This window comes from Eublepharis macularius, chromosome 2 (genome assembly GCF_028583425.1).
Source record: "Eublepharis macularius isolate TG4126 chromosome 2, MPM_Emac_v1.0, whole genome shotgun sequence".
In the NCBI taxonomy this organism is placed as follows: domain Eukaryota; kingdom Metazoa; phylum Chordata; class Lepidosauria; order Squamata; family Eublepharidae; genus Eublepharis; species Eublepharis macularius.
Genome location: NC_072791.1, coordinates 97,981,066 through 98,004,238, shown reverse-complemented (window position 1 = coordinate 98,004,238; position 23,173 = coordinate 97,981,066). Strand labels below are relative to the sequence as shown.

Below are 23,173 nucleotides of genomic sequence, written 5' to 3'. Positions count from 1 at the left end.
TTTCACCTACTGGAGAGTGGTGATGTTGGGTTAATGAATTAAAACTGGAGCTCTAGAACTATAGGAGTCTGGCTTACTGTATAGATTTAAATTACTGTGAAGCTCTGTGTTTTAGTTTTCCCAGCTATGCAGCAACAAAAAATCTTTAGCAATTGTTAGGAAACTTAATTTATGTACATTTTTATGTTAAGGTTTTGAATACCAGTGAATGTGTACCTTGTTTATGATACTAAGATCCTTCTAAAATGAGAAAACTAACTTTTCTAGGTTGGTTTGAAAGATATATACCTATATAATTCTATATGCTGATTGTTAACATTTGAGGGATAGAGCAATGTGCCACTTGAATGATCTTTCTGCCTTTCACCCCTTTTAGTATCGTTCCATATATCATCGTGTGGACTCTGATTCCTTGTGGCTTTATCGGTGGTATTATTCAAGAATTTGCCAATGGTGAGAAAATGAGATCTCCTTGTGTTTCCCTGATCATCTGTGCTGCTCACAGTCTTTCCCTTATCTGTAACTTCTATCTGCCTTTTCTACATTGTAGCTATTGTTTATTTCATGTATAACTGACCCTGCTTTCTTTCGTCATGAAACTTGGAATATCTGAGGTTCTCTAGTTTCCCATCCAGCATCTAACCTGACCCAGTCAAACCTGACCCCAGATTGTTGTAGCATGCGCCTTCCCAAAATAGTCTTTTTATTCTTCCTCACTAACATTTTTTTAAAAAAATCCTTATTTTTATTTTGAATTATATTTACAACCTATCAGTTGTATGCTGTTAATATTATAATAAAAATAATAGGAGGAAAAAGGGGAAACTGCCTCTCCTCCAATTGTTCCATTTCTTTCACAATAATGCAAGTTGCTTTCTGAAGCCTCAGTTCATATACATAGCTTTATATTTATTTGCTTTTCCAGCCATTTGTGAGGTATTTTTTTTGAAAGACTTAAGAAAAGGTCTCCAGGGTGACAGAAAATTCTCTGGCTTATTTTGCTGTCTACCTGGTTTCAGTTTGTTTGACAGTTTGTTCATGAACATAAGGTCCTGAATTGTTGTCAATCCACAATTCGTAAGTAGACAAGATGCTTTTAACAAAGCTTTTTATAAAAGGTTAAATGCTAACAATAAGGGTGCCCAAGTACACTTGTGATGATCTAATTACTAAACAAATGTAGAGGTATCAATGGGATAGTTGTAGAAACTGAACATTTAAAATGTTCTCTGTTGTGGTGAGGAGTGTATGTGATTTTACTAATCACATTTTTAAAGATTCCTCTACTATCACAAGTGGTAGTAGCAGTGGTAATATCTTGGCTTCTCGATGTCACCTCAAATCTAAAGAAGCTGGACACAGTTCAATCTAAATTCTTGAGAACAATCTTACAAGTGCCCCATGGTGTCCCAAATGCACTTATCAGAATTGAAACTGGCATGACTACAGTAGAGGCAAGGTTGTGGATTGCAGTAACCCTTTACTGGCTAAAATTAGTTTTCTTTCCCAAAGGGCTCACAAGTCTAATAATATTGGATCCCTTTGCCCCCCCCCCCCCCCCATGGCTTAGGGCGCTGGATAAGAAGTTACTTCTACATGGTCTTTCTAAACAATACCTGTGCTCTATGGGCTACGAAAAAGCTAAAGATATAGTAAAACAGAGGATAGTAGATATTGCAAGGCAACATGACATAATCAGAATAGAGAAATGGTGAGATCTTTTGGAGCCCCCCCAATAGGGTAACACCTATGCCTTATCTTCTCAACCTATCAAATCAGGAGTACAGACGAATTTTTACACTAATGCGACTGGATGTTTTTCCCTCGGCTGTCCTCGAAGGGAAGTTTAAAAAAATCCCTTATGAGGAAAGGATTTGTCCCTGCTGTGAGGAAGGAATAGAATCATTAGAACACATTATATTTGATTGCAAGGTGTATAACAATCCTCGCAAATCTCTTCCTCTTTTTTCAACTTTGCCCCTTACCCGTAGCCAAAGGATATGCATTCTGAGGGGTTTCTTTTCAGATAGACACCCTAAGATCACGTTTCAGGTAGCCAGATTTGGTTTATACTATACTTAAAGTTTATACTATTGTATTATGAATGATTTTACCCAGGTATTGTGAATGGTTTTATTGATGTTTTATTTTCTTCTGAGGTACCTTTTATTGGTGTCTTTGTTAATTGCTGGTCACTGACAGTGGAAAATAAACTACCTACCTACCTGGCTTCTCTGTTTTATTAGTTCATCTGAGACATTTATTTCTACAGGCAACTACTTTGTAGTGTTCCTAGATGTGTGTTTGTGTGGGTGATGGAAAATGTGAACCAGATAATTCTGGATACAGCTGTCAGCAGTTCATGTGATCATAAAAGTTTGATAAAAGTGCTACCACTGCTTGCTAAAGTAGTACTAGTTCATATGCTACTCAGCAGGTCTCTGGAACCCCCCAAATTCTGGTGCCTAGGATTCAGGGCAGCCTTATGGACACAATGTGATGGGGTACAGTGGGCTACAGCAAAGGAACTGGGCAAAATTGGGCCCAAACCCCATGAAATGCAGAAGGCACAGCTTTTATACAAGGAAAGTGTACATTTATATGTATGTATAGAAGATAAAACTCCTAATCTTTAAATGGTCCAGTACTGATTGACATTTGTTAGACTGACACAACTACCTCTAAGTAACTTTTTGAGTCACTCTTCATTTAATTACAGCAATTGCGTTCTCTTCCTCTCTTAGGATTTTGAATGTCACCATTACGCTAATCTTAGTGCTTGCTTTTATTGAACTTCCTTCATCACTTACAATCACATCAGATGTACGATACCGCTTGAAAGCCTGGGAGCCTCCTTGTGGCCTTACTGAAAGCATTGAAGTGCTCTGTTTCCTTGTTTTTATAGTGGACGTCTCTGTAAAGGTTAGTGAAGACTTAAGCATATATATAATATAATGTAGATAAAATGGGCTTATGTCTTTTATTATTGTGCTTCAGTTTAGATCAGATCCAATTCTGACTCAGTGTTGAGGGGCAGCAGGAGGACTGGATATCTGGAATAATGCCTTATTTTTCATTGAGTGTTCAAGCCCTTAAAAAAAATCTGGCACAGCAAAATGAACCGTTCATCATTTCTTTCCCAGAAATATATTTTTTAACAATCTTACATTGCCCTAACTTATATTAAAATGTATATTGCCTCACCAGAGTTATCTAATGGGATGGGAAGAATTTCGGAAAACAAAGTGGCTGATGGCATATATTGTGGTGCTAACTGTCTCACTTGCAGACTGGACTGCCTCATTATGTCTTTCCTGTGGCGAGGTAAGAGTGTATGTGTGGGTAAGAGAGAATGAGCTAAAATAACTGCCATTTTTAAAGGATGGCAGCTGTAGTTAGAAAGGTGCAGAAAATTCAAGCCATAATCTATTGTTGAAACGTTGCTTTCTGTGGGGAATGTACAAGTTTCAGTTGCGTCATTGTGCACAGGTTTTATTTTTTTTAAGTTTTGAAATGCTCAGAAATATCCCTTTTAATGTCTATATCTTCTCTGTGAACTAAAGAGCTGGTTATAAATAACTTTCATACAGGAAAGAAAGATTACTGTACACAGGAAACTAACAAGGAAGGGTTATGCAATTTGCTGCTTACCTAACATTTTGTGCCAAAACTGATGACCTGAATGACTTGCAAAATATATGAACTTTATTTGGAGCTTTGTTGAATTTGCTGTAGTTTGTATATGTTTGCTGGTTTAATGCTAGGAAGTTTAAAAAAAAGGTAAAGTGGGGATATGAATATATTTTTCATGTTCAGTTGTTTTCTCTTAAAATCTTAGTTTCATTTTGTTAGGTTAATTATTTAAAACTATTTGATTTGATTTTTGTTACCATTGGTTTCAATGAGACACATTTCCCACCCTGATTCCCTCACTCATCCAGTCGTGATCACATTCTCAGAGATCCCTCACCAGTGGGAACTTGCCTGCCAAAAATGTCAGGCATTCCCACTGAGACAACTTTTCAACTTTACCAATTTTTCCAGGGGAAAAAACTACAAAAAGAAAATAAAATAAACCCTTGGACAAAAAGAGGGGACCTGGTTTCCCCCCTCTCTGGACCCTGAGTATAAGCTATCCTTTTCAGTGATTGCAGACACGTTAAGGTGGCATAAAAGACGCTGTTTAGAATCTTGAAGAAAGGGCAAGTGGAACATTTTCCTCAAATCTTCCCTCTCATCTGTTTGTTGCATAGCCTGCCCGTGTATGCAAGTAAAATGTTAACCCTGTTGCTTAGCAGGCACAGGACTAGAAAGAACAGCAAACAAACAAGAATCACTGCTATTATAAAATTGTATCAAAGATGTTTCTCCATGTCTGTTAGCAGCGTGACTAGTGTTGAACAGTTTATTTATTGAATTTTTTTACCTTATTAAACAAAGGCCCAAACCTATTAAACCATTATCAATACAGAACTAAAACAAACACAAAAAAGACAGAATATGGTGCTAAGACATCTGTGTTGCATGCACTCAGCTGCCCACAATTCATTCTGTTGCCTTCATAAGCATCCTTTAATAGAAAGGTTTTACAATGCTTATGTAAATGGACTGAAGTAGGAATCTTCTTCACCTCCTCTAAAAGGCTATTCCAGAGGACAAACACCATGACCAAGAAGGAACATGCATCTCATCACAAAATAACATTTATCAGCGCAAAGCAGTTTTGTAAGACATGCTTGTGTATCGTTGTCTGTGTTTGGTGGCAGGATACTGATAGGAAACTGTTGGGGATCTTCTCCAATCGATTGACTCTATTTCTTTTCATTCTCTACCGTGTTATTTATCTCTCTGAACTCTGAATAATGCACAGATATAAAGACTTCCAATTATTACCAACTGTCATTAATTATTCAACTCAGATTAAGAATTAATGGACAGGTCATTTCCTATTGGTTAGTATATACGTTATTAATGAACTATTAAAAACATTTTTCTTGGGTCAGGCAACTGATCTGTTTGTTTTGATTTGTTGTATTTCAACCAGTTTTGTCCTCTTCCTTGAAATTGGAAGAATGCATGATCTGCCCAATTGTTGTATGTTTGGATATAGATTGTTAACAACAACAACATTCAATTTATATACTGCCATTCAGGACAACTTAACACCCACTCAGAGCAGTTTACAAAGTATGTTATTATTATACCCATAACAATCACCCTGTGAGGCGGGTAGGACTATGAGAGCTCTAGAAGAGCTGACTGACACAAGGTCACCCAGCTGACTTCGAGTGGAGGAGTGAGGAATCAAATCCAGCTGTCCAGATTAGAGTCCCACACGCTTAACCACTACACCAAACTGTTGATCCATCCCTTCCATGTAAATGAGAATGGGTACTTATGTGCTTGTCTAGTTTGATGAGGCACAAAGTCTCTTCCTTTCCCCATTTTAGCGATGAGACTTTAAAACATTACCATCAGTTAGTGTCTTGTAGTAAAAGCAACAAAGGCTGAATCTGCATGGTCAACTTACTATGATATTTCTCCATATTCAGTTCAAGCGCATGCAATTCGTTTTGGCTTTCCAGCATTCTGCACATGTTGTTCTATTCAAATGTGTCAGGTATTGCCTTCTGCACTATAGTTGAAACCCCTGTATTGTTTCAGAGAAAATGGAGGAATTTATCTGTGCATCAGAAGTAGAGTCAGTGATGGTCTTTTTTTAAAAAAAAAAATATTTTTTTGCTCATGTGTTGCAACATTGCAACAATCTTCATCCCCATCCCCTTTACCTACCCCTTCAGCTTCACGATTGGACATTGTCTTTCCCGCCACGGGATTATGTAGGTTGGCTGAGGAGTTCTGGAGGGAAACTTGGACAAATAAATTGTAAGGATTTGTACCATTGTTGTCTTTTTTGCTGGTGGCATGGTTGCTGTTCTGTCCTTTCTAGTCATATGAGGGACATCATGAAGGTTTCAGACATGGTCTTGATGGCTCTGCTATAGGCCATCCTTATGACCGTGAAGTCCTCATTGGATTTATGCTCCATGTATCTCAAGATGTTCCTTCTTTGAGGAGACATTCTGTTCTTTGGAAGAATTCAAGAAGGAGCACTGTCTCTGCTTTTCTTTACTGAGATAGCCTGTTCTAAGGAACCAAACGATTGTTTGGTGGGCAGTACATTACATTTATTTTAGACATGTGTTGTTATGGTGCAACAGTGCAATTTTTTTATAAAGATTTTTTTTTAAAGGGGGGGGGGGAGAATGGCCGCAGAAGATGAATGCAGGAAGACAATTGCACACAAACTGCAGTGATGAATGGAGGGCAAATGATCTGGATCAGAGGGTGAGGAGAGAGGTGATGAAAAGGGCATACCAAAATGTTGCAGCTTGACCAATCAAGACGCAGTGGGAAGAAGAGGGTGGAGAATGGCTGGTCCTGGGCTTCCTCCAACATAAACATTCTGCACTGCTAAAACCCTGTCACAACTCCACTGTAAAAAAACATCAGGGTATGTGCGCAGGGAGAAAACTGAAGAAAAGCCAAGGAAAGATTGCTTCTGTGCTGAATGCAGCCTTTCTCCATGCAGAACTCATTTTACAATTTGAACCAGTCTCTAATCCAAGGTATTTAGACTGCGTGGAATTGACCAAAGACTATACTGGCATTGTAAAGACTAAAATATATCACTGCATACATTTTCAGTGTCAGAAGACCATCTTGTTAGATGTATGAGTAGCCTCCTATGTTGATATGCATACATGGAATGCATGAAGGGATCTGGAAATGGGCTGCTGGTGCCAGTATAGGACAACAGAAGAGTAATCTCTCCCTTGTCACTGACATTCAGCTTCCATTATTCTAGGTAAAGGTTTATAAGCACGTGTAGATCAAGAAAAAGCCACCACACAATGATTTTTCATTTTCTCATGATCCTTTTTTTTGGAATAGATGCACTTTGATCAGATTGTACAGATAGATCTCATAGTCTGAAAAAATACATAGTTTTTCAGTATGTGGGTAAATTTTTTGATTCACAAGAATTCATTATTAGAGAATGGCAGCAGAAAATAGGAGTATCTGTATTATACTAGATTCATTTTGTGGTTTAAAGATGTCCTGAAAATGGCAGTGTATTTTTGCTAGTAATATTAAATTTTTGTTAATTTGTTCAGTCTTTTTTATTTTTATTTATATTTCAATTTATATACCGCCCATCCTCAAGGGCTCTGGGCGGTAAACAGTTTAAAATCAATAAAAACAAGAAAACAACAATACTAAAATCAATATACGAAACAATAATGAAATAAATTAACCAAGTGCAATGGTGGGGAGAACCCCCCACCCCAAAGGTGGGAGGCCAACATGGCACCGCCCTCTTCAACCACTGAATGCCTGGTGGAACAGCTCTGTTTTACAGGCCCAGTGGAACGATAATATGTCCCGCTGTGCCTGGGTCTCCATTGACAGAGCGTTCCATCAGGCTGGGGCCAGGACTGAAAAGGCCTGTTTCTATTTCTTAAAATCTGTCCTGAAGAGGATCAACAGTAGAAAAATATTTTTTTTAAAAAAATCTTTCAGTATGTTTGTTTTAGTTAGGTTTTAAAAGGATTAAGAGCAGCAGGACTCTAATCTGGAGAACCGGGTTTGATTCCCCACTCCTCTATGTAAAACCGGTTAGGTGACCTTGGGTCAGTCACGGCTCTCCAGAGCTCTTTCAGCCCCCCCGCCCCCAGCTCACAGGGTGATTGTTGTGGGGATAATAGTATACTTTGTAAATCGCTCCGAGTGGGCATTAAGTTGTCCTGAAGGGTGGTATATAAATCAAATGTTGTTGTTGTTACTATTGTTATTATTTTCATCAGGCTGTGCAATGTAAACATGTACTTTTGTGTTTGCACTGTTTTGCAAAAAAAAATTAAGTTCACTATATAATTTGACCAAACAGTGCAGATGTTGTTTTGAGAAGAAATTGTTTCATTTGTTTAGATGTTCTTGTTTTTCTCATGAATATCACTTCTTTTTATAAATCTTAGACTCTGAGAATAAGACGAATCCTACGGCCTTTCTTTCTCCTTCAGAACTCTTCAATGATGAAAAAGACACTAAAAAGCATCAAGAGTACTCTGTCAGGAATGGGAAGGTGAGTAAAGATATAGAACTCTCTAATTCAGTCAATAAGTAGTAGATACATAAATAATGTGTGAAATTATAGCCATTCTTCTCCCATAGTGTGTTCCTATTTCTGCGGAGGGAAATGGGGGATAAATGTGACTGATTTAGATCTAGAACTGGAAATGGTGGAGGGGTGATGTTGGAGAGCAACCATACCCTTTCTGAAGAAGAGTTGAAAGTTGAAGATGATCTGTTGAGCGCAGCTGAGGCTCTGTGGAGAAAGGAAGGAACATTCTTCTTTCTTGACAGTGAAAAGTTCTGCATAATCAGAGTAAGGGGCACTGCTTATCTTCTTCCTCTTTTTTTGATTAAGTCAGTAGAACATACTACTTTCCTCAGCTGAGGCTTCTTTCCTGAACTAAAAAAAAAATAATATTTATTAATCTGATTTAGTTCACTTGAAAGGTAGACTGTGGCATATTCCTGCCTGCATTCCCCTTGCATTTTGATGAAAGATCTAATCTTGGCATTTGTATCTTCTTCCTGATAGTGTTGGGCTGCTCTTAGGTCTTCACCTGTTTCTGTTTACCATGTTTGGTATGCTGCTGTTTTCTCGAACTCAGGTAACTATTGTGAATATTTAATGTAGTGGTGGTTGTCTGAAGAAGATTCATTGTCTTCTACACTGTTCGTCCTATAGCATATCTTGCTGGTAGATATGCAGAATTCCAGCTTGTGCCTGTGTTGCCCCAAACACTGTTCACTGTATTCTGTGCTACCCGTTATATGATAGCCAAGAGCATACTTTATCAGCGGATTATTATTTGGCTGAGATTTAGTTCCTGTTTCCTGACTCTGCTCAGTATGTCAGTGCCACTTATATGACTGCTTTGATAGCCATGTCTATGGACAAGATTAAGGGCAAACCAATTAAACCCTCTTTATTATGTTCTCTGAAATTCCAGTTTGCAAACCATCCTAATATTTTGATTAATATTTGACATCTTGCAGTGGAGAAATAGTATAGAATTTATAATGGAAAATCTGGCCATCCAAATACCATGGGAGAGGACTGTGGCTCAGTGGTAGAGCATCTGTTTGGCATGCCGAAGGCTCAGGTTCAAACCCTAGTATCTCCGGTTAAGGACAGAGGTGATGTGAATGCCTCTTCCTGAGACCCCGGAGAGCTGGTGACAGTTTGAGTAGACAATATTGATTTTGATAGGCCATGGTCTGATTCAGTATAAGTTACTTGTGTATGCTCATCCTAACATGAGCGCTTTCAGAAAGTACTTGTTTAGCGATCATTGTGTAGAATGTATTTGTTCTACTACTGACCAACATGGCTACCCACCTGAAACTATCTTCATAGAATTTATTTGTGATTTATTTAATTTTTACCTTGCCTTTCTTCTCACTGGGGAACCAAAGAGGCTTACATTTTTCTCCTCTTCCTCCATTTTGTCCTCACAACTACCCTGTGATGTAGGTTAGGGTGAGAGTATGTCACTGGCCCAAGAACACCCAGCAAGCTTCCATAGCAAGCTTGGAATGGAATGGTACTTGAACCTGGGTCCTTCAGATTCTATTCTGACACTGACCGCTACTACACAGTAGTGGTTCCTAGAATGCTTTGATTTATATGACACCATGAGCAGAGAGTAATCTATGATTAGATCTATGTCTTGTAGAAATAACTATGTACTTGCCTCACATGCCTCTTTTCCCCTCCTATTTTTAACAATTTAAGTAGTCACTTACTTGAAGACTGCTAGAACAAATACAAGTAATTGGATTAGTTGTAATTGTCTTGTGTAATCTAGATTGTCCCACGTTGTCTAATATGTTTGATTGTGTGTGGTATTGTGTACTTGGATTAGGCACTGTCAAGCAGGATATCTGCAAGGGCTTGTGAGCGGACTACAAATCAATCCCTCCCTATTGCCTCCTCTTTCTCCCCCTCTTGTGGTGGATCCAGTTCCCTCTGTTAACTTCTCAAAATATCCCTGTCCCCTTGCTTACCTGCCTAATTGACCATTCCCCCAAGAATTTTTTAATGACCACTGTACATGTCCACATGTCATTGTGTACTTTTAGGTGTGGAGTATTAATCTTGTTCTTTAACTTATTATATTTTCTGCCAAACTGAGCATTACTCTGAGTTTGTAAAAACATATACCCTAGCCTTGAATGGCTTCACCCTTGCAGATATTTTTGCCTTGCTTGGTGAGTACGCCCATCTCTAGTAGATACATGAAACAGTTAGATTAGGCCATAAAGTGGTATGTTTATGTATTGTTCTTAACTGGCTTTGGTCAGTGTTGCTTTGCTGATATAATGTATTTCTGTGGCTAGGATAGTCAACTGGACAAGGAATGGCAGGGATATTTTCATAGTTTTCCAGAGTCATCGACTTCATTACTAGTACTGTTGACAACTGCCAATAATCCAGATGGTAAGTGAACCTTTCTGAGATTCTTTTCCCCTCTCATGTTCTAGTTAAATGAATAAAAACATGACTAGCTAAGTTCTTAAGTTATGGGGCAAACTTTGAGGTTCACATAGTTCTCCTACTTTCCTAGGAATATGGATTTAAAATTACCCCAGTATCATTCTTGTCTCAGGCTCCATTCATCCATTATCTGAGAAGCATCTATGTGCCCTGCTCAAATGCTCTTTAAATACTCATTCTGATTTTACATATGCTCTGTGTACACAATGTCTTAACGTTTTTAAAACTGTTTCACAGTGATGATTTCTGCGTATTCTAAGAATCGAGCTTATTGCATCTTCTTTATACTCTTCACTGTGATTGGTAAGTTGCTTGTTCCTTTGAATAAAATTTCTAAGCAAGTTGTTAGACATCTTTGTACTTTCCTCAGTATGGCTGCAACTTGGTTTTTTTGTGTTTGAGCTTCTGTCTTGAAAATAAGATGGTTGCTAAACTGTATATTTGTTTGGTCTCTTACATTTTGGAACAGTGGCTTGATATTCAGAGATTTAGTAGATGATGACGGATTGTATTCTGTCATCCTGCTAAGAGAGGACTATTCAGTCCACGTAAGTTGTGTTCTGCCATCACGAGGCTTCTCCATCCTTAGTGGAATGGAGTGGTAGGAGGCAACCTGTTGTTTATCTCTGTGTTGTGAAAGCATCACCTACTGATTTCTTGCATAAGAGCAAGCTAGGGTGAGCTTTTTTGGGTCCAGTGGCAACTGTCCCATTTGTACATGCTACAATTGAACGTTTAAAGCCTGTTTGCCATCGAATCCTATTTCAATGAGAAAAGTAATCCTGACTCGATGTATGACAATTGACTTTGAATCTGAAAAAATAAAACCACTTAATTGAGCACTGCTTTTATATATTTCTATGCTGTATCCGAGTAGTTTCCATCCTTTTCAGGTGACTCACAGTACAGTCTTTGCATTTGGAAGCTACATTTCAGCCTTTCACCACCCTTTCCTCTATTACTCCCTCTCCTAAAATTCTGAGCCACTTGCTCTAGTAACCTCAGGACACATTTTACTTTATTATTTATCAATCAATATGCATATACAGTGTAGAAAAAGTACCATATAATGATTGACGTGGAAGATACAGTTTCCAGAGTCAAGTCCAAAATATGGGTCAAAACTTTGTATTTATCACACATGACAGCATGTCCTTTCCTACAAAAATAGGCATACTGTCATTTGCAGTCAAATACCATGTTTACTTTCTGAGAACACAATTGGTTGTATTTATCACATATGACAGCATATTTTTTTCTACAAAGCAGAATTATCAAAGCAACTAAATCTCATAAAAATTGTCTAATTTTCAACCTTAGTTCAGTGCAAAAGGCTTAGCTTGGTGCAAGCTACGAAAGCACCCTTCTTTCCTTTTAAGTTTAGAAGACAGACATGATTCTTTTACAGCTGCATAAAAATCACCATGTATGAGAGGGTAGATGCTACTCAACAGCTGTTTGCTCAAAACTGCTTAACACCTGTATACCACCATTAACAGCATTATACTACCTTTAACCACCTTCACAGTGGTTAATGCATAGTCTTTCATCAGTGCCTGCCTTATGAAGAAGAAAGATTAAATACACACATTATTGATTGTCTGAGTAGGGAAATTATGAAGTCTCCATTACAGCAATCAAGTCCGTTCATAAAAAAAACTGTCACAGGCGGAGGAGACAGGATTATTGCAGAGTCTTCTCATGTTCCAAGTAGAGAGTTCAGAGCTCCCTCTGAGGTCAAGTACCTGAGATTGGGGGCCTCTCTCTGTCATCTCCTTCTCTTCTGGCTTGGCCAGAGCTGGAGATTGAGGTGGCATGCTCAGGGGCATCAGGTTCAGAAAGTGTTCAAAAATGACAGATGGCAGCAATAGAGTTAGAGATGCAGAGGAGTTAGCCGTGTTAGTCTGTGGTAGCAAAATCAAAAAGTGTCCAGTAGCCCCTTTAAGACTAACCAATTTTATTGTAGCATAAGCTTTCGAGAATCAAGTTCTCAGTGAGGGCCTTGGTGTGGTACATCTCCCACAGCATGTGGAGAGAAGTGAGATGCTGTAGTGGGCTGGGCAAGAGATCAGGCTGCTGAAAGAACAGTAGCAAGATGGAAAGTATGCAGACACGTCTCTGTTTTTCTCCTCTTCTAGTTTTTCCAAGTCCCAATGAACAGCTCTCAACCTCTCTCCAGCCTTCCTCCCGCTTTTTCCAGTTAGTACTGTAAAGTTGCTAATTGCTGGACAACTTTTTTCAATTCATTATTGCTGCAAGGGGAAGTGAAAATGGGTGAAGGTTGCAAGGAGGAAAATGAGAGAAAGAGAGCAATGTAGAGGACTGGGGGCGGCAAGTAGGGAGGGCTGGCCCACAACCCACTTTCAGAGGCTACATGACCCAAGAGTTGGGAAACTCTGATCTATCCTGTATTCTGCCCTCGGTTACATCCTTTTGTTAGAAAAGAAGAAAACTACATTTAGGTCTAAAAAACCCCTTTGCCCCTGTCAGATTTAAAACTCATCATACAATAGTTACTAATTTACCGAAGCACATTTTAAAATTCAGTATGTTTGTAAAATGTGGTATTCATATCCACGGTAAAACAATTACAACACATGGCTTACCAACGTATTTTGGAAATTATTTGGATTATTGCACCTGAGCCATCTACTTGATTCTCTGGACATGGTATCTAAAATAAGCTGAAGAAAGTATCTTTTCTTAAAGGGAACTTGGTTCTGATGAACTTGCTGACGGCAATAACATACAATCAATTTCGTGGCTATCTTCTGGTGAGTAAAGCCCAACTTGCTGGATGCTAATCATTTTTCTTTCTACAGTGTTGATGGCCCTTTTCATGCAGCCTTTATAAACCAGTTTGGCTGCTGGTTGCTAATGGATTTTTTTTAGCCTTTTCAGACAAAGCAGTTTGTGTCCAGTTTGCAATACAGGGTTGAGCTGTTTTTTTAAAACTGTTTTTCTAGTTCTCAGGTTTTCAGTGTGCTTCCCATTTACTGTGGGGTATTGTTTGAATGTACGTAATGCTTTTGACAGCACTGCCTTTTTATTTTCCCACCCAATTCCAACCTGTTCTTTTAAAAAAAAACTGTTTATAGTTGAGCACTATAGTATTGTAATGATAGGTATAGAGAGTTCTCTGAATTCCCAGTTTTCATTTTTTAAAAAGTCTCTAGCTCTTTCCATTGAACTGATGTTCCTTCCTCCTTATATCTCCACAAGGGCTACAGACTTTTAAAAAAAATGAAACCCTGGAATGTAGAGAAACTGCTATACCTATTGTTACAACACATGGTACTATGCGATATTTTTGTGCTGATTTTTTTAAAAAGCCTTCGTGGCCCAGGGAAGGAGGGATACTAGCTACATCCTGTGCCATAAAAAGTGATGGTGTTTGAAATGCCCACAGCAATTCATATATGGTTCATAAATGGATGTCAGTGCTGTTTGAAACTGTGGCCCCTACATCACTTTACAAAAAGTAGGGGCTGCAACAGATAACAGCAGAGTTAAAATGGAAATGTGAAATGGCCTTAATATGCAGTAAATACTAGGGCTCAGGCAAATAGACTTTTGACATAGGCCGTTGTCCTACTCACTCTCATTTGCTTAGTCTCTTGCTTCCCCTAGTGCTATCCCACAAGGTTAATATATATATCAGTGGGTCTTTCTTATGTGACAGCCACTTGCTGGAAAGATCATTATTCTTTGGGAAATAAACACATGCTTGATTGTTGTTGTGGGTTTTTCGGGCTGTATTGCCGTGGTCTTGCCAAGACCACGGCAATACAGCCCGGAAAACCCACAACAACCATCGTTCTCCGGCCGTGAAAGCCTTCGACAATACATGCTTGATTCCTTCCCCAACATGAATGCAGCATTCACATGTATATTTCAGCCATATTGTGGAAAGTTGTTCCCATGTGTTCACTGTGTGCAGTCATGAAAAGAGGATTATGTGTGGAAAAGTAAAGAAATATGCAGTTTGTCACATTCAGTTTGCTGTGCATAATCTCACTATGGAAATGACAGTTTTTGAAACATGGTGCTCATACTTGCTGTGAAATGCATCAACTTCATATGAGATTATGACTGTTTTCAGATACCACAATACATTCTGAGTTAATGTGATATCTCCATTCAGGTTGGCCAATAAATGGATTTGTTGGTGACTGCTAAACTGGCAGAAGATGGCTTCTTGGGCCACTTCTCTTCCTTCTGTTTGATGTACAAGATTTAGGCATTCATCTGTGCCCAGAACCATAATCAAATCCTATTTTGATTAGCTGTATCTGATGTGAAATATTGTGTTTCCACAGACTGAAATATCCCTAAAAATTGTCTGCTAAAACTTCTTTCTTGGCTACTGCTGAAATTCCTCCTTGCCCTTCCACGACAATTCAGAGAACCTTAATACAATATACAAATGCAATATATTAGTGCATAATATAACACAATCCTACCAACCCATGTCTCTACCTGGTTTAGTTTTGTTTAGTGTAGGTTTTCCAAGGTAACTTCAAGGACTTTATAAAAGATCTTTTTTAGTTGAACTGGTCTCTAAAAAGTACTGTCTTCTAACAATTCCTTTGCCTTTGACAAGAAAAGAATCTCTTCACCAAGCCAGGGCTACTTTGTCAGAGCTGTCTATTACAGAAACCAGCCTGATGGACAGTGAGTGAAAGGAGATGGGCAGAAAGTGTTTTGCAACCACTGAAAGCCAAATTTGGTAAATTTCCCTGGATGTCTAAACTAAAGGAAATTCTGCAAGCTTTCTTGCTATGTTGAAGGACAGATTCACCTGTGCCTTCACTTAATACCACATTTCTTTCTGCTTGACAACTCTCTGCTAAGTGTGTGAACTGCTGCCAGTGAAGAATATTTTTGGTAATGCTGTGAAGGGATAATAGTTGAAGGGACAATAGCTTCATCTGTGATCTGTGACAACTGTCTGATCATACAACTCATTCCTTGATATGGCAGTCACTGAGTAATTAATGTACATATTGTTTTACTAAGAGGATCAAACCTTACCCACAAATTCCTACCCATGATTCCTGGTTGATAGTGCCATCTACTGAAAGATACAGGATTAGATAGTCTGGCCTGTCGAAACCAGTCTGTGCTACCAGTAACAAAATTCATACCGTTGGTTTCACTGATCTCAACCTCAGACATTTTAGTAAGTTTCAATTACAGCAGAAGACTATCAGTGGAGATATCCTCAAGGCCAGACACTCATTATGAGGCGTTTAAAAGTGCCTGTCTGCCTCAGACCTTACACTTCAATTTGTGTTGTGCTTTTCTGAGTTTTGAAATGTCGTGTCCTCTGTAGTTCCTTGTTCTCGATGCATACATCTTTCTGCTATTGTGCTTTTTGAGGGGCTATTATTTCTTATTTTTTTAGAAATCAATTCAGACCTCACTGTTCAGGAGACGTTTAGGAATCAGGGCTGCGTTTGAAGTTCTTTGCTTCCTGAAAGGGACTGCTGTCAATAGTGACGAGTAAGTAAAGAACATCTTAAACAGCTAATGCTGTTGTAAAGTTTTGCAGGTCACATAATGGGTTGGAGGAGCAGGAAGAAGCTGGCTAATTCTCTGTCACACGTTTGCTTTTGTTTTCATAGCTTGTGTGTCCCAATAGAGACCCTTTTACGAGTGCTGCAAAAAGTAGAAATGGATTCCTACTGTAAGAAAGCAATCATTGGGGTAGGAACCACAGTTTTATTTAACTAAAAGTTGTCTTTGGTTCGTATTAAATATTTATTGTCTTTACTGACTCTTGAAATCTGTATGTAACTTTCTATTTCTCTTCCAGACTCTTAAGTCATGTCCTCATGGAGGACTCACATCTGCCCAGTTTCAGTCACTCTTTGATGCACTTGACCGAGAATCAGTTAAGGAGGTATGCCCTTGCTAATGATGTATGGAGTTTTGTATATATTTCCAATTAACAAGGCAGGAAGCCTGTTTAGATATTATTTTACTGAGAATGCAGTCAGTGTGAAAACAGTGAGAGTGACTCTGAGGCTTCCCAGGCAAATAAGAGAATTTTTTTGTCTGGTCTTGATAATTTTATGTAGGGATATTTCTCATACAATCAGATTCCTACCTTCCAATTTGAAAATGGATCATAGAGTTGGGGGGATCATACAGATAAGCGCAAAGAGCTCAGTTATATACTGGACATGGTAGTTTAGATGGAGGGATGGTAGTGTGATCCTGTGTCTTGTTTCCAATATGCTGTTTGAATGGGCTTAATATTTCTAAAATGCTTATCCTAAAAAAAATTAGGAGCCTCATTACGCCCTACAGTTGTGATGGTTGTTTTCATTCCGTTGATCTTTCTCCCCTGCAAGTATGCAGAACCTCCAGTTGTGTTAATCCTTACCTGTGAGTAACTGATGTAGCTATAGTTATTGCTGGGTTGAGTTAAAAGAGAGTTATTTTCACACACATATAGTTAAGTGTAAAACGCTGTACTTCAAGATTCTCCGTTGTATTTTATGTGCTGTTGATTGCTTACAATGCATTTTTTCATTTTCTGAGTTTTCCAGCAGTCTTGAATCACAATTTGTTTTCTATTTTAATTGAGGTTGAGGACATTATGTTGGGTACAGTGCAAAATTTCCACTTGCTCTAGAGCTGATGCACAAGCAGAAATACAAGAAAAAGATGGTGGAAGCTGTTTGCTCTGAGTCACACTTCTTATATCCCAGCTTGCATTTCTGCTTATGCAAAATCTTGTGCAGCCAATTTCTGGGTACTCTTATATATGTATGGAGGAAAGGGCTAGGTGTTGCATGAGATCGTATGCAAGTGGAACTGTACTGTCTATTTCTGCTTGTGCAATGCTGAATCCAAGCTATTATATTACAATAGATCAAGATGGGTAGCTGTATTAGTCTGTCTGTAGCAGTGGAAAAGAGCAAGAGTCCAGTAGCATCTATAAAACTAACAAATTTAGTGGCAGCGAATGAGCTTTCATATGATAATAGCCGGTGAATGACAAAGGCAGGTGTGATCCATTGGCAATTAGAATTCGGCTTCTGTAATCACGCCACTCTCCAAGATATAAGGACACATGGACTCACATTCTAGCTGTATCTGAAGAAGCGAGCTGTGGCTCATGAAAGCTCATACCCTACCACTAAGTGTGTTAGTCTTATAGGTGCTACTGGACTATTATATTATGTTGGAGGGGAAGCACTCTGAATTTAGAGATGGGTGTATGGGAACTGCTTTTCCCCTGTCTCATGTTCTAAAGAGAACATTGGAGGGGGGGGGGAGCACTCTGAATTTAGAGATGAGTGTATAGGAATTGTTTTTCTGTTCCACTGTCTCATGTTCTAAAGAGAGAATGTATACATGTTTGGTGCTATAATGGTGCTATCACAACATGCTTGATCAAATTACAGTGATACGAGAGTTAAGTGAATTAACGTCTCCAACAGCAGAGAGTGTCTCATAAATTAATGCTCATGAAAAAGTAGGTTATATTCTTATAGAGGTTCTTATATGCTCTCTTTCAGCATCCTCCAAAACCAGATTATGAGTCACCTTTTCTACAAAGAGTCCAGTCTGTCTTCAGTCATTGTTACTTTGACTATTTAGGAAATGCCGTAGCTCTTGCAAACATAATCTCTGTATGCGTAAGTAATAATGTTCTGAATGTCTGATTTTTTCCCCCAGCTAGTTTTTTTGGAAGTGTGTTCTTGCACAAAGTACAAAAAGCATTGTTTGTTTTCATAAGAACATAAGATCCGTGGTAGATCAGACCAAGTGTCCACTTGCTCTAGCATCCTGGTTCACACAGTGGCTCAACCAGATGCTTTCTGAAAGCCCACAAGCAAGGTATAAAGACTATATTTCTTCTTTTATTGTTTTCCCCCAGCAACTGGAATTCGGATATATATTACCACTGATCCTGGAGGTTTCATTGAGCTCTCAGGTCTAACGGTATTGATAGACCTGACCTAGCCTTCATGACATGGCCTAATTCTTTTAATTTTTTAAATGTTAGGTAAACTTTTATCCTGTTCTTCAACCCCAAGTCTCTAGGGACGGCATACAACATTTATTATTTATTTATTTATTTATTGTCATTTGTAGTCTGCCTTTCTTACTGAGACTCAAGGTGGATTACATAGTGTGAGATTAGTACAATTAGTAGCAAGGACAAGGGCAGGCATTTCCAGGACATTTCCATAAATAATGTCATAGGATAAATGAATACAAGTTTACAAAGACATAGCATTAGCAAGGATCCAATAAGGGGTTGAAGAATTGCTGAAACAGAACATAATCAATTCTAGGACTGACATTAGACAGCATGAAGCACAAGTAGTATATACGAGTACATATTTAAAGCAACAGATAATACGTAAGGCAACATAATGGTGAAGTCTATGGTTCCTAACTCATTAGCAAAACATCTGAGACCCCCCCTCCCTACAATTCTGCCCTCCTATCTGAGAAAAAAGCCTTCTTGAATAATTAGGTTTTGCATTTTTTGGGGAAAGCAAAGAGTGTGGGATCTCTCCTGACTTCCTCAGGCAGGCCATTCCACAGGTCAGGGGCCACCACAGAGAAAGCCCGTGTATGGGCTGCTGTTGATTTCGCCCATGCACAGGCTGGCATCTGCAAGAGACCCTGTTCAGATGAGCGAAGCTGCTGTGGTGGGACATAGGGAGGGAGGCAGTCCTGTAGGTATGTCGGGCCAAGGCCGTGAAGAGTTTTGTATGTAATAACCAGTACCTTGAATTGAGCACGGTAACTGATAGGTAGCTAATAGAGTGACTGTAGGATGGGAGTGATGTTCATGCTTCTGCTTGCTCCTGCTAACATACACCTATACAAAAAAGTAAGATAGCAATTAAAAATCCTATCCAATAGTCACATCTCAAAAAATAAGCAGTTCAAAATATATACCACGTAATGGAACAGTGTTTCAAACAACACTAAAGGATTGAAACAAAATAATGCCATAATCTCATCTTCTGAAAATTAATTCTGTAAGTTAGTCAGGCATTGTGTGAAGAAATATTTTCTTCAGTCTAGCTGAGAGAGATAGTTTGATAAGAGAAGAAAAATGTGTGTCACCATATCCTGCATTATTTGTATAAGCTTATTTTTTATTTGTATAATCTGTCTCTCCTTAGTTGATCCCCCCACACCCTGATGAAAGGCCTCAGCTGTTCCTTGTCACTTGGTGTTTTTGGACCTCCATGTAGAAAATATGTTTAAAAGGTTTCTGAATGAAACTTCACCTTCTGCTTTAGTACTGTGACTGCTGTACATCAGTGCTATATATGCACACATGCAGGAGAATGGTGATGCGGCTCATAGCTGGAGTTTTTTGTGGGGTTCCACTGTAGCCACTTGTATTGCTTGAAGAAGCAAGGTGGGAATAGGATCAGTTCATAGACCAAGCAGAAGCTCGGGACATCAAACTGATGGTGATGGTTGAGGGGGGACAGTGTGGGAGGAGGCTGTTACTTTTAGGTGCTATAGCCTCCTTCACTGGTGCTGAAGACACATGGGATCCTAAGTAGGCTGCAGAGGTATTTCATATGCATCCTGCCATGGATCCTGCAGGAGTGGCATTAACAAAAGAGGAGGTACATATCTTCTCTCATATGTACCACCATGAATACAGGAAGCTGCCTTATACTGAATCAGACCATTGGTCCCATCAAGTTCAGGACTGCCTATTCATACTGGCAGCTGCTCTCCAGAGTTGTCAGAGGAGGGCTTTCATAACACCAACCACCTGACCTTTTAAACTGGAGATGCCTTTCTAAATGCTAAGCTTGTCTCTCTGTCACTGAGCTATGGCCCCTTCTCAGAAGTGCTTGCTTTGCAACCAGGCTTGGATTTTGTGGTTGGGGAATCAACATGGGAGGAGGACTTCTTATCTTGAGTCAGCCTTGAGTGGGAATGTCTATTCAGCATCTGGTGGAATCTTCTCAGAAAATTTTTCCATCACTTTTATTTTCATTTGGTCTTGGCGACCATATGAAAGTGTACCACAACTTAATAACCACTGTTTTTCAGGTGTGTAGTCATTATTTTCAGTCGATTAGCTTTACAAACCCAACACTCTTAGCTACTCAATGACACATGGATAATAAATGGGCAGGCTGGTTAATCTTCCTTTTGATCTGAACAGCTTTAGTATGAGAACTTTAAAAAGCTGTAGTTTAAAAGACTTGGCACCTGATAACCAGTGGGCATTTTTTCTCCAGGTTGTCTTGATAACAGATGCAGATAAGCCACCATCTGACCGGGATGACTTCTTTTTAGGGGTAAGACTCACCACCACTGTTCTGTATGGCTATTTCTGTATTTCCTATTTTAAAAATCTCAGTTCTTAAATTAATTATATTTTTAATTCTAAACTTTAAGGCTATAAACTGTTTCTTCATTCTCTGCTACCTGCTGGAAATGTTGTTGAAAATACTGGCATTGGGATTAAAAAGATATTTATCTTACTCACGGAACATCTTTGATGGACTTCTGACTATAGTTCTAATGGTGAGTTTCACTGAATTACTTGTTCTATTCTTAAGTAACGGAGAGGGCTGCTGTCAATGTTTTGTTGGCTTGAGAAGATGGCATAAGTTAACCGGGGGAAAGTTTATATATTGGACTTCAGTTGGTTCATGCTGTACTCTCTAAACTGAGAATCCTTTCTTGTATGTAATGTGGTGATAGTCCGAATAATCTACCTTTCCAGTTATTATCCAAGATTAAGGTGTATGTCTTTTCTCCTTGATTTGGTGCGGTGTAGAATGCCAATTCTTACTCAGTAGCCTTCACTTTTCAATTGCTTCAATGTGGATAGCTTTATGTACCTTGAGTTATATTATTCTATGTTGTGGGTATTGGTGACTTATGTGAGACTCACTGGAGAATGGTACTATGGTCTACTCAGTATGTAGGATACAGGCCCTGGTGAGACCCCACCCCCACTTCTCTTCGTACTCATATAGGAAAGGCATTAGTCATTTTATCACTGACATGATTGCTATAGACTCTGCTTCCAGGTTTTCTTTAGGGAAAAGGTGAGCTTATACATATTTTAAATAAAACCTGTTAGCGTTTACTCAGCACAAAGAGCTGCCAATCAGTTTTCCAGTAAGAAAAGTGGGCTCCTAATGATTAGGGAATTTAATAGGCTAACGGAGGAAAAAATGGACCAACCTGCTATTACCCAAATTGCTGTACATGTGTAGACCCAGTAACAAATAAAGGTGTTCCCTTGCTGGCACTGGACAAAAATGTGTATTGTGGGGTGGTTTGGGGAATCTTTTACCTGTGTATGCCAAGGTCCAGGTTAGGCACAGCACCTGAAATAATGAGGGGGAGTAAGCACTCTTAAAATGAAAGGGTTTTTATTGAAATAGCTGAAGCCCATTTAGACAAATGTTACTAAAAATGGAGAGGGGGGGGAGTCATAAAATAGCAAACCAAAAACCTTTCCCTAATGACTACCTGCCTACTAGTGACAATAAAAGGGGAGAATCAAAACATATGAGCCTGATCATTGACAAGAAGAGAGACAGGTTCCCTGGCAAAACAGCTGGAAATTGACTAGGCAGGGAAGAAAGCACAGCAGAGTGGATCCTGGGAAAAGAGGCCAACGGTGGAGTTTGGCTAACAAGCTGGGCTTCAGATTAGCCACAAAAATTGCAGGCTAAGAGGCGAGTTGTTATACTCTTTCTGCCACAAATGAAGAGAGGGAGAAACATTGACATTTGAATGAAAAAGATTTAATTCCCTGGGGATGGAAGGTTTGGGTGGTAAAAAATTAATATAGCTCTCAGAGTGATGAGGTTATGTTAATATTGTAAAGGGAAGTTTTGGCAAGATAAACAAAGAGCATGATCAGGAAAGACCAAAAATGGAAGTATCACCCTTGGGGTGATAGCATCATAGTTAGGTGATAGATGAGAAGTTGGAAAGGGCAATAGTGGGCTGGCTAGAATCAGTCCATTGCTTATTGTCTTGGAGCTTTTGGGTTATTCTTTAAGGTCAAATTGCTTAGGGAAGAGATTCTGAAATCCATGGGGAGAGGTCCCTCTAGTTTTAATCTCTCTTGGGATGGGCTTTTGCACGATGGATGGATGAACTGCTTGGCATTCCATTATGCCATTGGTATGGCTTCCTGCCATTTAATCACTAGTCTGGTTCACTGCCATTTGATATCAGTTTTGATGCAGACTCCATCTTGTATTTCTAGGCCCATACTGAAACACGATGAGGGCTCAGAATAGGAGTCTTCATGAAGTGAGGGATCCAGGGGCTACACTGCCACACAGATGTCTTTGGTTTTCTTTCCGTCAGGGCTTGAGAAATCCAAGGTGCCCTGGCACCTATAATTGTCATTGTGGTGCCTAATATTTTCAGCAGGATTTGATTCCAGTGACATTTTAGAGACCAGTAAGATTTTCAGGGTATAAACTTTGGGGAGTCAAAGCTGCATTCTTCAGATAGTATTTTCAGCAATAATTTATTTTAAGTGCCTCTTAGTGATTGTTA

General features: G+C 39.0%; 1 protein-coding gene across 1 annotated transcript in view; it reads left to right on the top strand.

The window, feature by feature from the left end:
• The window catches only part of TPCN2 (two pore segment channel 2), a 43,028-nt gene that overhangs the window by 5,967 nt on the left and 13,888 nt on the right, over nt 1-23,173 (top strand). Inside the window, exons 3-16 of the mRNA XM_054971449.1 lie at nt 377-453; nt 2,745-2,922; nt 3,208-3,324; nt 8,040-8,146; nt 8,669-8,741; nt 10,474-10,573; nt 10,868-10,933; nt 13,340-13,404; nt 16,038-16,135; nt 16,258-16,339; nt 16,449-16,535; nt 18,163-18,282; nt 20,878-20,937; nt 21,038-21,166. Coding sequence (XP_054827424.1) covers nt 377-453; nt 2,745-2,922; nt 3,208-3,324; nt 8,040-8,146; nt 8,669-8,741; nt 10,474-10,573; nt 10,868-10,933; nt 13,340-13,404; nt 16,038-16,135; nt 16,258-16,339; nt 16,449-16,535; nt 18,163-18,282; nt 20,878-20,937; nt 21,038-21,166 — 1,359 coding nt within the window. The remainder of the gene's footprint in view (nt 1-376; nt 454-2,744; nt 2,923-3,207; nt 3,325-8,039; nt 8,147-8,668; nt 8,742-10,473; nt 10,574-10,867; nt 10,934-13,339; nt 13,405-16,037; nt 16,136-16,257; nt 16,340-16,448; nt 16,536-18,162; nt 18,283-20,877; nt 20,938-21,037; nt 21,167-23,173) is intronic.